Raw genomic sequence first — 13,841 nt, forward strand, 5'->3', positions numbered from 1 at the left:
TTTGTCAGATCCATCTCTTAAGTGTAGAACTGCCAAAGTCTCCCAGATAAAGCCAGTTGAAAAATAATGTGAAACTTGACAAACTTAAGGTTTTTTATTTTGCCAAAGTGACTAAATTCATAATATATATGCACTAAATCTATGTTTCTCAAGCTCAGTTCTGGAAAAGGTTTGATAATTCAAGCAATGGGCAACCTTTCTTTCAAAGGTGGTTTTAAGTATTTCATGGTACAGGATCAGAAGTTCATAGGCTTTTTTTTAACCTGTGGCAGCATGTACCACCTCATTATCTGGGTCATTCAGAATACACTCTTATTTGGGAACATTAATTTGATGTTATGGGTCATTTTCACTGTGAACAGTTTTCCCTTTTATCTCTTGATTTGGGATGAGTATTTCAACCGTGAGTTATTCTCAGTGTATTTACACGTCTTTGCTGATTCTTAGATCTTTTCCTGTGGGTCCTTTGATCCACAGCAGTTAAGCATAAGGGGTAGAAACCCTTTAAAAATTAAGCTTTGGTGTCTTTTTTTCTCCCCCTCCGCAGCGCCTAACTCATGGGACAAAATGCCTTGGTATCACAAACTGTCTGAAAATTAGCTTCTGTTGAATCTATATGCATGAAATCCTATGAAATGCAGCATTTCAGTCTTAGAGTCCAAACGCCTCTAGATTTTTCTTTTTCTATGCCAATATTTCAGACCATTATATCTGTTGTCTTTGAGAAGGTTATATCTTCAGGAACTCAGGAAACCATAGTTTACAGAATAGATCGTAAGCGGGTATCACTGAAATTCTAATGTTTGATTTAAGTAGTAAGATTTTGGTTCCAAAGTGCTACGTCTGTTGGTAATCTTACTTTTTCACAATAACTTTGATAGCTCGAAAATAACTCTATTGTTATTTCAATACTTAAGCGTATCAAGAACTTAGCTTTAGGCAAACAATTTTTAGAATCCTCCTTATTAAGCATATGTTAAATACTGATGTTTTTCTAATATGTTCTGGATAACTAGCAGTATATACTGATGTAGGACATCATCAGTAATTAAGGGAGTATATGCTGTGTACTTAGTCTTTACATACTGTAGCTGGAGTGGTTAAAAAAACCTATAGCAGGATTAAAATATTAGACAGTTCAGCATATGGTGAATTCTAATAGTTGTAACTGCTGGATAAACAGTTGAGTTTTTGCTAGCACTGATTTTTTTTTTTTTTTTAATATTAACAAATCCCAGGTCGTAACACTTGATCATATTCTCTGTAGATGTTATTTTATACTCTGTAAGGAATAATAATTTAAAAAAAAAATCCCATAGAATCTAATTTAAGGACTTTAAGACTGAGACTCCAATTAAGATTTCTTACTGTTACCCATTTTTAATCAAACAACAAATTTGTTAAAAAAACCCAAGTTATTTAAAATCTTAATCTAAAGTATTCTGAGCATATTAAAATAGTTCATTTGCGTTGCAGGTATGGGATGGCACAAAATGTCCCTACCCAACATGGAAGGTGCCTGTGGAAGCAAGAGACCTGGAAGGAGAAAAAATTCTTCTTCATCAGCTGCGAAATCTAACGGTGGACATTCTAGTCTATGATAACCATGTACAACTGGCAAAATCACTTAAGGTAATGCACAGTTTGGTATTTCTAACTCTCGTTTTGTGGCCTATTTTCTGCTTAGAACTCACTTCAGAGAATGTATCAATTCAGTTCTGCTGTTAATTAGTTTCAAATGTTCCTCTTTATCTTTCACTGTATTCCCCATACCTTTTATTTGAATACAAAACTCCTTCAACATGTGTAAAACAGCCTCATTACCCTAAAATTGCCGTGAAAAAAATTCTTCCAATTAAGCAGTTCTTTCCAGACACTGTAATATTATATATAATCCTGTGAAAATAACGCACTCAGAAAATGTATTCTATGCTTTAGAATTATTTTTTAAATGATAGAAAGTGGGGTTAAACTTGTAGTCGCATTAAAGGCCCGTAATTCTAAAGTCAATAAAAGAGTTTCTGTTCTATAAACTTCTGCAATTTGCAGTGCAATCTTCATTTAGTGGGTCAGTAATGTTGATTGTGCTTAGATAGAGAAAACAACAACATAATTAAACATTTGATCTTCAGCAATACTGCCATCTTGCTTCTGAATACAGTGAATTAGCAACGAATACATGTTTCATTTTATGCCTTGCCCTCTATACCCAAGCATTGTTTTTAAGAAAGTGTTTACCAGAAAATAAAAATAAGTGATAGCCATTTGTTAGGCTGGGGCTCTCGGCAGACATGAAATCAATTTAATATATTAATGCCCATTCATAAGTAAATGACAGATAGCAAAATAACTTGCCTTTGTGTAAGAAATCATAACAAAACTTACTCACAGACGTATTTCATTTTTTACAGGTTCTCTTCCAGAATTTTTCTCTTGCTAACTGGTATAATCTATTGATATAAATAACTGCTGATGAGCCAGTGAAGCAATATGTTTTGAAAATTAAGGGGAAAAAATATTTTAATATTAATAAAATGTATTTTCTTGAGTAGCTGATGATACTGCCTTTATTACTCTCTCCCATTTATATTCAGGAATTCCTATTGAATATGTGGTACGTGGGATGTCTTCATCAGCTCTCTCAATTTTTTTCCTTCCTATAAGCCCTTTCTTCCTTATCTCTAAAGCATCTGTGCCTTTGCTGGATACTGCACTGTGTAGCAGAAGCTCTAATGTCAAAGGAAACTGTTAAGAAACCTGGTTTGACCAACTGAGCAGCACGGGCTGTTTTTCTCCTTCTGGCTATGTCCAAAGTTGCAGTAGTTTCACTCAGGCAAACTGTAGAAGTTTTAAATTAGATCACTTTTGAACATCGCTTTTTAGTGGATCGTCTTAGTGGAGTTATTGAAGAAAAAGCGCTGATATCCTAACAGCTAAACTTCAGGAAAATTTATTAAGTTCAGGTTGCAATATGTGCAATTAATTTTATTTCACAGAATAATCTAAAGATAATAAAATTTTGGGAGACTTTTCCGAAAATGGAAGATGTAATAAAAGATTTGGTTTTAAATACTAGTGGAAATCGTGTCATAGCATAAGAAAGTATAATTGAAATACTCTATATTAATCTGTATAATATTTTATTTAGTTCAGGATCTTGTTATGCAAAGATTTTTTAAAAAGAATCATTTATGTAGAAGTATAAAACTGGAGAGCGTTTAGTGTATGCATGTGCACCTTCCCGAGTGTGAACACAAGAACAGTGTGGACAGAAACTGTACTAGATGTTTTGCCAGTTTATGGTTACAGAAACAATAAAAGTGCACTATTTTTCAGCCATCTCCTCTGCATTTGACAGTGGCTTAGAATTTTTTAATGTAAATTGTTATGGAATTGTTAGGTTACACTCTCATGTTGTCACGTACCACTTGCAATGACAGTTGCAGCTCTGAAATGATGTTTTATGTAGGAACAATCTGTTTTACGCAGCCTTGATACCAACAATGGCAGATTGGAGAAAAAAAAAACCAAACACAAAACACTGAAATATTTGTTCTTATTTTAAAATTGTATCTGTAGGCACATGTTCAGACAAAGCAGCTCTGAGTAAGCACTACAGTCTAGAGAAAGTGGGTAATGCATTACAGTGAATTTTTGGCAAATCCTGGAGCACAATGTGGGGGATATTGCTGCAAGAGTTTGTTAAAAGCTCCTTGTTTGGATTGTCTGTCCAGAGAACACTGAAGATATGACCATTTTATCCCATTTTCCGAGACAGTCAAATAATATTTACAATTTTCAATGGAGAGAACTTTAGTAATATTGAAGGCACACTACAGTTGATACCCTAAGTAGACTTTTTGTCCCCTGTATTTACTGGCCTCCCTTTCCTGCTGGGAAAGATTGTGGCTGTTCAGCATTTGCTGTCTTAGCAGAACACAAACAGAATTTTCAGAAATCTCATCTCTGAAGCAGATTATTTCCTGGGGTATAAAGGCACAAGGAAGAGCTACAACTAAGCAAAGACAATGGTGTTCGCTGCTTTTTCATGAATTTCTCTCTTCCTCTGGCTACCTGGGGTACATGAGGCTTTCTTGTTACTCTAGGAATCCCAGCCTGCAACTAACTCTCCAGAGTACCGTTGCTCCCCATAGGTTGTAGTTCATTATTCTTCAGCCTTTCTTATTCCAGTTTTTCCAGAGGTTGTCAGGATTCACTGACCTTGCTATACAACTCGGGAACAGGTCTCTGACATGGCTTTCTCCATCTGGGGCATTTTGCAAGATGGTAAGCATCAAAGTGAGTGAACATCAGTGCTCAGTCAGTGCACAGTAGGTGTCCAGCTGTCCACAGCTGGTTGGAGATTTCCTTAGGTACTGTCATTCATTGAATATGTGGTACTGTGCATTCCTCTTATGGCTTGATACCATCAATTTTGTGTTGCCATGCATTTTCTGGATAGTACCATTAAAACAATTAACCTTGAACATGTATACAAGTCTTAGTCCGTAATGTCACAGTATTTGCTTCGTGTTATGTATCATCAGATGCAGAATTTGAATATTTTCAGCTGTTCCTCCCGCCGTATACAATGTCATGTCTTTTTTGATAGTAGTTTGGAATAAGTCTTGCTTGCTTTTCTAGTGTCTGAGTCACATTTCCAACCTGCAACTTAAATGAGTTACATGGCTGTAATATCTAGCTTCGTATTTTTCAGGCCTGGGTAGCATTCCTTTGACCTGTCAGTGGTATTTTCCCCACTTCTGTCTTTGTACTCATTAAAAGGGAAAAAAAAACAAACCACAACACCCCCCCATCCCATCCCCAACTCCTCCAAACCCTTTAATGGATTTAAGTTGCTATTTTTTATTGTGAAGGACCATACCCAAATGCTGTGTATATGCTTCCTCTCATTTGCAAAAGTTGTGTACAATTTACTCAGTAAAATTAGACTGTTGATATGATAAAATAATGACAAAGAAATCTCATTGAATATCATCAGCCATAAAATAGGCATAAAAATTAGTACAGATGCTTTTGTTAAGTGATTCCCGTAGATAAAAGACCGCCTCTTGTCATGAGTGTCTTTCTGGCCAAATGTGAACATTTAACTGCCACGATAATGACCGTTCCGAATTCGTCAGTGTCTTAAATGTGAACACAACCCTGTATGTTTTGAAATAATTATGAGAATTTGCTACGCTAAAAAGTTGTTTTAGTTGACTAGTTACAGGGAACTGCATATGTGACTTCTTCATTTTAATTCTTTTTAGCCTTAATATGTATTTTTAAAATAGTCATATTTGAATTAGGCTGCAAATAGGGTATTAGTGTCTTTTATATTACTGCAAGAAATGTGTTCTTATTGCTTTAATTTCATTTTAAGTGAACTTGCTCTAAATGAGGTAGGTAGTTCATAAACAGAACTGCTGCAAAGTCAAGTAAGGAGTTGGTTTTGTACTAGATTTTAGTGATGGCTCTGTAAATCACGGTGTTTACTTTAATGCAGATTATAATTTCTTCTCAGTCAAGTATATAAAGTGTCTCGGTCTGCAGGCATTCTGTAAACAACAGAAATGCAGTAACGTTTTTAGCCGTAACCCCCCCATTTGCTCGCCGCTGTTAACAGTAAGCGATGCTGCCTCCCAGAGGAATTCACGGCAATTGCAGTCCGTCTTGCACAGCCAGATCTGGTGGTCTGTGTTCACGTTCGTAACCTTCCGGACTTTTGCAGTATTTGGCAATGCTGATTATAATGCATCTCTTTAGTATAGTTCTAAGTGATAGTAAAATATATAAAATAATGACATTTTCAGAAAAGGGATCTAATAAAATGCATATACAGGAAGATATATTTTTATAGTGATCATAAATCTTCAAGTTTAGTGTTGCGCTAAAACATGTAATTCGGTCGACTTTTGCATGAATTTCAGCACACAAGTTTAGAAGGCGAAACCAGCATTTTGTATTCTTGGCTTCTGGGCTCTCCTTTCCCATGTGTAATGTTTTATGTTTGTACATATAGTAAATACTTAGTTTTTTCATACTTTGTTTTTGAAAGAAAGAAATTCTTCAGTTATAATCGACTATTTCCTGCTTACATACAAATTACTCTTGGGGGGGGGGGGAAGTAGTTTGGCACTATTATATTGACATAAGCAGAACTTAGGTAAGAACTTTTAAAAAGCTTTCTCCAAAAGCATTTGTCATAGTCATTAGATTAGTTTTGTAATATGGCTGTCCTTTGCATTTTTGGATATTCAACAAAATTAAGTGAAATTTAGCATCTGGAAAGAAAAAAAAAAAAGCCTCCAGATAAGCCTCATAACTGGCATCTAAATGCACAAGCTGTCCTGTTGATATGCTTTGAATGAACAAAATGAGCAGCCCCCTAATGGTGCAGATCAGTTAAAACTCTGGGAAGAGCTCCATGCCAGAAGCAAAATAGGTGCAGGCTGAAGTGCGCGTTTTATGTCCCTGGTACCTGAATTTGAAAATATGCTGCCTTTTTCATGTGTGATTATTGTTTAAAAGAGCAGTTTGATACCAGCATTATATAGTCATAGTGTGTTCCTTGATACAGGGGAGGATTCCAGAATCAAGATGCTGCTCTGTCTGCTTTTATGCATATATACATATATTTGTAAGTGTCTGGCCTGGCCAATCCAGTCTAATAGGCATACTTTTTAGGTTTCTGCTGGTTAAAGCGGGAGCTGAAGCTGAAATAAGACTTAACAGACTGGCTGCTGTAATATTAATGTTAATTGAAGTCAATTTAAAATAATTTATCACTTATATAGGGCTATTTAAAAGATACTTAGAGTGAACATAAATCCAGGTCACTGAATGTGTGTAGCTTGCCAGCTATGAGCTGGATCTTAGGTTATACTTTAAAAAAAATATTTGGGTGCTAGTTAATTTGATTCAAAGGCCTTTAAAACACATCAAAGGGAAATTAACTATATAATTAAGTCTCCAGATTATCTACCTTTAGAACCTTGGTTTTGGTTTGGGTTTTTTGGGGCGGTGGGGGGCGAAGGATAATGGGAGTGGTATTTTGAAATAAAAGCAAAGTTATAAAGATGTGTTTGATGTTCAACACTCCGTAACTTCTTTCTTAATAGGTACTTGTATAAGTTAGCCTAAGTCCATTTGTGTAACTTGACAGAACTGTTTCAGAGAACACAAAATAATTCTAAGCAAAACAAGAAGCATGTTCTCCATGTACCTGAGGAGAAGATCTGACAGTTAGGAACAGTGCCAAAATCTTTGAATTTTTAACACATGTTGCCTTTTGTCCTGGTACTGAAAAAAATGTTATCTGTAATGTAAGAGTAAGATATAATAAAGAAATCTGGGAAGCAGATGTGTTTACGTGTATACATAAACAGATAATATGCCATGCATGATGAGGGACATGAGGTCAATTGCTGAGTGCGATCATACATGGACAAATCACAGCACATCGGTTTCTGGAGGGCTGTGTTGTGAATATAGAAGTAAAATTGCGCCCTCAGGAAAGGAATATATTGACTTGTTTGATCTGTCCTCTGAAGTCTGCGTGAGAATCAGATTTAGTAAGAAGGCTTATGCTGGTTCTGCATCAGCCTTTGCTGCCAGTAATGTTGTCTGATAAAGCAAAACAAACAGGTCACCCAGAGAGCTTTTGGAAATATTTTGAAAGTATTCAAAACCCAGCTGGAGACAGCCCTAAGAAACCTGCTCTAGTTGACTCTGCTTTGGGCACGGGGGTTGGACTAGGCAATCTCCGGAGGTCCCTGACAACTTCAGCTTTTCTGTGATTCACTGAAAACAGGGAAGAAGCTTTATGAGGCCTAGAATTTTCCAAGTAAATAGCTAACTTTGTGTTACCTTTTTTTTTTCTTTAAGATTGGAAGTTTTCTGAGAATTTACAGTATTCATCCGAAACAAGCAAGTGCTGACAATGAAGATGTCTCACAAATAGAATTTCATCTTCATGGTGGCACCTGTTACGGTCGAGGAATAGGAGTCTTACCAGAAAGTAACCCGGATGTTAAGGAGCTAAAAGCGTAAGTTCTATATGTAGGGGTTTTTTTCTAGATGATTCTGGAAAACTCTAGGCTAATGTAACAACTGCACAGTTTAGAATTGTAAACATATGTAAGAACGAGAAACTCTGGAACAGAATATGTCTTTAACACCACTAAGATGAAGAGTAATTATTTGGGGGGATAGGTAAATAAAGGCTAATTTTTCAAAATTAAAATACAGTAGGGATTAAGATTTCTATTTTACAGTGCTGTAATAATAAGGCCTGGCCACATTAACATACTTATTCTGTTTTATAGTGGCATATAATCTTTTAAAGATAAAAGCTGTGATTAAGCAAATAAATTGAGTACATTTTAAGCATGTGAGTATGTGGTTCTTGGAAATGGTGAGACTTAAAGATGCTCAAAATGAAGCATGTAATATAAATGCTTTACTGAACTGTGTTATATACATAAGGAATTATAGAATCATAGAATCATTTAGGTTGGAAAGGACTTTTAAGATCATCGAGTCCAACTGTAAACCTAGCAGTGCCAAGTCCACCACTAAACCATGTCCCTAAGCGCCTCATCTACACGTCTTTTAAATACCTCCAGGGATGGGGACTCCACCACTTCCCTGGGCAGCCTGTTCCAATGTTTCACCACTCTTTCAGTAAAGACATTTTTCCTCACGTCCAATCTAAACCTCCCCTGGCACAACTTGAGGCCATTTCCTCTCGTCCTGTCGCTAGTTACTTGGGAGAAGAGACTGACACCCACCTCGCTACAACCTCCTTTCAGGTAGTTGTAGAGAGCGATGAGTTCTCCCCTCAGCCTCCTTTTCTCCAGGCTAAACAACCCCAGTTCCCTCAGCCGCTCCTCATAAGACTTGTTCTCCAGATCCCTCACCAGCCTCGTTGCCCTTCTCTGGACACGCTCCAGCCCCTCAACGTCCTTCTTGTAGCGAGGGGCCCAAAACTGAACACAGTATTCGAGGTGCGGCCTCACCAGGGCCGAGTACAGGGGCACAATCACTTCCCTAGTCTTGCTGGCCACGCTATTTCTGATACAGGCCAGGATGCCATTGGCCTTCTTGGCCGCCTGGGCACACTGCCGGCTCATGTTCAGCCGGCTGTCAACCAGCACCCCCAGGTCCTTTTCTGCCAGGCAGCTTTCCAGCCACTCTTCCCCAAGCCTGTAGCATTGCATAGCGGTGTTGTGACCCCAGTGCAGGACTCAGCACTTAGCCTTGTTGAACCTCATACAAGTAGCCTCGGCCCATTGATCCAGCCTGTCCAGGTCCCTCTGCAGAGCCTTTCTACCCTCAAGCAGATCAACACTCCTGCCCAACTTGGTGTCGTCTTCAAACTTACTGAGGGTGCACTCGATTCCCTCATCCAGATCGTTGATAAAGATAGTAAACAGAACTGGCTCCAAAACTGAGCCCTGGGGAACACCGCTCGTGAATGGCCGCCAACTGGATTTAACTCCATTCACCACCACTCTTTGGGCTCGGCCGTCCAGCCAGTTTTTTACCCAGCGAAGTGTACGCCCATCCAAGCCATGAGCAGCCAGTTTCTCCAGGAGAATGCTGTGGGAAATGGTGTCAAAGGCTCTACTAAAGTCTAGGTAGACAACATCCACAGCCTTTCCCTCATCTACTAAGCGGGTCACCTTGTCACAGAAGGAGATCAGGTTAGTCAAGAAGGACCTGCCTTTCATAAACCCATGCTGACTGGGCCTGATCACCTGGTTGTCCTGTATGTGCCGCGTGATGGCACTCAAGATGATCTGCTCCATAATGTTCTCCGGCACTGAGGTCAGACTGACAGGCCTGTAGTTCCTTGGATCCTCCTTCCTGCCCTTGTTGTAGATGGGTGTCACATTTGCTAACTTCCAGTCAACTGGGACCTCCCCGGTTAGCCAGGACTGCTGATAGATGATTGAAAGTGGCTTGGTGAGCACTTCTGCCATCTCCCTCAGTACCCTTGGGTGGATCCCATTTGGCCCCATAGACTTGTGTGTGTGTGTCTAAGTGGTGTAGCAGGTCACTAACCATTCCCCCTTGGATTATGGGGGCTTCATTCTGCTCCCCGTCCCTGTCTTCCAGCTCAGGGGGCTGGGTACCCGGAGAACAACTGGTCTGGCTATTAAAGACTGAGGCAAAGAAGGCATTAAGTACCTCAGCCTTTTCCTCATCCTTCGTCACTGTTTCCCCCCGCATCCAATAAAGGATGGAGATTCTCCTTAGCCCTCTTTTTTTTGTTAATGTATTTATAGAAACATTTTTTGTTGTCTTTTACGGCAGTAGCCAGATTAAGTTCTAGTTGGGCTTTGGCCCTTCTAATTTTCTCCTTGCATAACCTCACAACATCCTTGTAGTCCTCCAGAGTGGCTTGCCCCTTCTTGCAAAGGTTATAAAACTCTCGTTTTTTCCCTTAGGAAAGGCTAAGTAACCAAAGTCCATGTTCCTTTATCAGGAATTCTGTTTCCAGTAGTACAGATTTCTTTTGGCTCTATATTGTGTTTAAAGTTCCAGGAGTGATTTGGAAAGGAGTGTCTCATCTGCATCATTAATATACACTCCTGCAACTTCTGGTTCAATTGAGTTTTATGTCTCTGCTGGAAAATTTATGTCTGAACATTATACCTGTGTATTGATAAACAGTTGGTTTCATATAAGTGTATGTATAGTCCTATATATATGTGTATGTGTGTAAGTATGTATATGAAAGATTTCTCTAGGTTATAAAATACTTAGTCATTTATTTTTAGATTCTTAGAATCTGTGGATCTGGCAGACAGTCAGAATATGGAAAGCATGTCTTCAGTGGAATTAGATGGCACTTTTAACAGTGTTACAGGTAAGAGCAATTGAAAGCTGGTTTGTTCGTTCTTCTGACATATATAAGGTCAAGGTAAGTGTATAATGTTACTTTCACGTACAAAGCCTTAGAGAATTCTTTTGGTTATTAGACTGGAAATTGACATTACCCTATCCTTCTGTCTTGCAGCAGAAGCCTTTCATATACATGGAAAAATACTTTCATAGGAGGTAGTGAATGAATTATTAAACACAGATGGTGTTCTTGATCATACTATATTAGATCATAAAGCAGAGTGACGTAACTCCCTCCCTCTAAAGGGAGATTCCTCAGAGAGAGGCACTGAAAACACTACTAAACAGCTGCTTGCTGAGGAACCCTTCTAAAGTTGTTGGATGGAAACTTGTGTCAGTGGCAGAGTTGCAAGGTGCAGCGCCATGGAAAAGTAGTATCTTATAGACAGTTCTACAGATCCCATATTATTCTTTGAATGGTATTTTTAGGCCAGAATAAGAATAACTAAAAGTGAATTAAAGCTGGTTGGACATAGTCTGCATCTTTGCTTCTAGCTTTTAAAAATCCTTTGTTAATTAGCCATTATTACCATACTGTGACAGGATATTTCTAGAAGGGTGCAAAAGTCAAGAATAAATACTTCATGTCTAGACCATAACACTGTAAATTTAGAAAGAATTTTGCACATATTTACTGCACTGTGTATGTGTAGTAGAGGTTGTTCAGAGGAGGGACCAGGCAGTCCATATTGGTTTTAGAATAATGTATTTATGCTCTTGTCCAGAAAGATTACAGGGGGATGAATACAGTTTATGTTAGCAGTATCGTTCACAGTATACATTTGAAAAGTGTTCATTTTGATGAGTATTGCTATTTAACGTATACACTAATTTCTCCTCAAATATATTAACTCTTGATTAACTCTGTATTAACTCGTTTGTCTCCTGCTTACATCGCTTTTTCCTTTTGCTATATTGTTTTCATACATTATTAGGATTTCCATTTTCCTTTGTTCAGGTTTTGGTTTTGTGTGTGTGTATCTATCTGCCTATCTATCTATCTGTTTTTGTGTGTGGACATGATAAAGAAGAAAAAAGGAAGGAAAATAATTAGGAAATTCTTCTTGGTTTTAGATCTTGAATCACACTTACGGCGATGTCAGCAGTTATCTGTTACAGGTAGGAAACACTGACCTCAAGGTGAATTTTATTTTTACTAAAGAACAAAAATATTTTTGAGACATAAGCTCAAAGGTTGAAATAATATCTTTCACTTATTATAGGAAGAGCTATTCTAAGAGTATAAGTTTGTGAATGTTACGTTGTTTTTATTCTGTTTTTAAAGGAATAGAGCATATTTGTATATTCTACTTTCATTAGGTTTTTTTCTACATGTTGAATTTCTGTACAGTGAAGTACACCATGCTCCCACAGCCTGTTGTGATTTACCTTAAAGACTGTAGTAACATGTTGTATTGATAAAACTAAGGCTGCAACTGGGAAGGGAAGAGAAGCTGGGCATTAAGGGAAAATGCACGTCTGCGATGGCCATTTCCCATGTTCTAAATATTATGGTGTTTAATAGGTATGCATGGCTTTTTTGTGTGTGTTGTTATTTTGCAGTATTAACAGATCATCAGGATTTGAATAACACAGAACTGAAAACCATTCTGAATAGCACGGCTCCTCAACAGTATCGCATTAGAGCAAAGCTGAGAACTTACAAACCCCAGAAGCTCTATCAATCTATTAAACTTCATTGTTCCAAATGCAACTCTTTGTAAGTGTTTCACACAATAAAAGTAATTAGGAATTGTTCTATTTGTTTTGGGATGCCTAGATTTTCAGTGTATTTTCATCCTCTTTTTTGTGTAAAATGAGCTGAATGTAAAGGTATTTCATTTTGAACAGAGATTTGAAACTCACTGGTAATAGGTAGGAAAACTTTAAATCATCAAATGAGTCCCATTTACAGAATCTTTTGAGTGCTTTCAAGACAATAATTTTTCTTTAATTTTCAAATTTAGCAGTGTGGTTTTTCCCATACCGAAGTTGTATTTAAGTACCTGTTTCCGTACTGCGGTTTTAAAATAGGATATGCAAAAAGGTATGATAGTCTCCAAGTGAATGAATAAAATATCTTTTGACTAAAGTGTATTTTCCAGAGAAGGCATCTTTTCTGGACCAAAAATATCAGGGAAACACCATTCACCTTGGTATTTTTGTCTTTTTCTCTGACCCGAGTCAGTTCACTGACCATTTTATCGTTGTTATTTCCCCTTTAATGCCGTTTGTCATTGTATCAAATAATGCTCAGTCAAATAATCATATACCATTTCTGGTGTACACTCATCTAAAAATGAAAGAAAGTTTGTTTGAAATGGCCTATTTTTGATTAAACTACTCAGTGACACGCATTACAGTGCTATTCATGATCAGCTGAATCCTGTATCACTTTTTTTTTGCCTGACTTAGCCTAGCATCAGTCCCAAGCAAACAGCTTTATTGTTACTGGTGTAAACTATTGCTTTCTTTAAGTGATGGCACGTTAGCATTCTCCTAGCCTTTTGAAATTTTTTTGCACATTTTCTGCAAGATTTATTAGATACAAACATCACTGAGACAAGAAAATGCCCCTACTATCCTTCTCTTACAGCTTTTGGATGCAAAGTAACACGCTTGCAGCTTTAGCAATATTGGTTCTTACCAGATGTTATATCATTCTCTTGGTTGCTAATGTCAGAGTAAGTGTCATCTTCATAAATACAAGTACATGGTCTTTATTACCAACTATAAAAAGGAGATAATTACCAACTCTCTCTGCCACTTCTGTCACTTTTTTAATATATTTGCCAACTGTGTATAGTAATAAGCAGATACAATTGATAGAATTTTGTTTGTTCCTTATGAACTTTATCCTTAGCCCACAATTTTCCATGACTACTATAGCCTTTTTATATATTCTATATATAAATGAAATAGCCCAA

The 13,841-nt window shown here is 37.5% G+C and overlaps 1 protein-coding gene across 2 annotated transcripts in view; it reads left to right on the top strand.

The window, feature by feature from the left end:
• POT1 (protection of telomeres 1) overlaps positions 1-13,841 on the top strand; it is a 79,558-nt gene that overhangs the window by 50,963 nt on the left and 14,754 nt on the right. For both annotated transcript variants that reach the window (XM_076329698.1, XM_076329705.1), the window contains 5 exons: positions 1,477-1,632; positions 7,891-8,051; positions 10,791-10,879; positions 11,989-12,033; positions 12,478-12,634. In XM_076329698.1, the coding sequence (XP_076185813.1) occupies positions 1,477-1,632; positions 7,891-8,051; positions 10,791-10,879; positions 11,989-12,033; positions 12,478-12,634 (608 nt within the window). The remainder of the gene's footprint in view (positions 1-1,476; positions 1,633-7,890; positions 8,052-10,790; positions 10,880-11,988; positions 12,034-12,477; positions 12,635-13,841) is intronic.

The sequence above is a fragment of the Aptenodytes patagonicus genome, chromosome 1, assembly GCF_965638725.1.
Source record: "Aptenodytes patagonicus chromosome 1, bAptPat1.pri.cur, whole genome shotgun sequence".
In the NCBI taxonomy this organism is placed as follows: domain Eukaryota; kingdom Metazoa; phylum Chordata; class Aves; order Sphenisciformes; family Spheniscidae; genus Aptenodytes; species Aptenodytes patagonicus.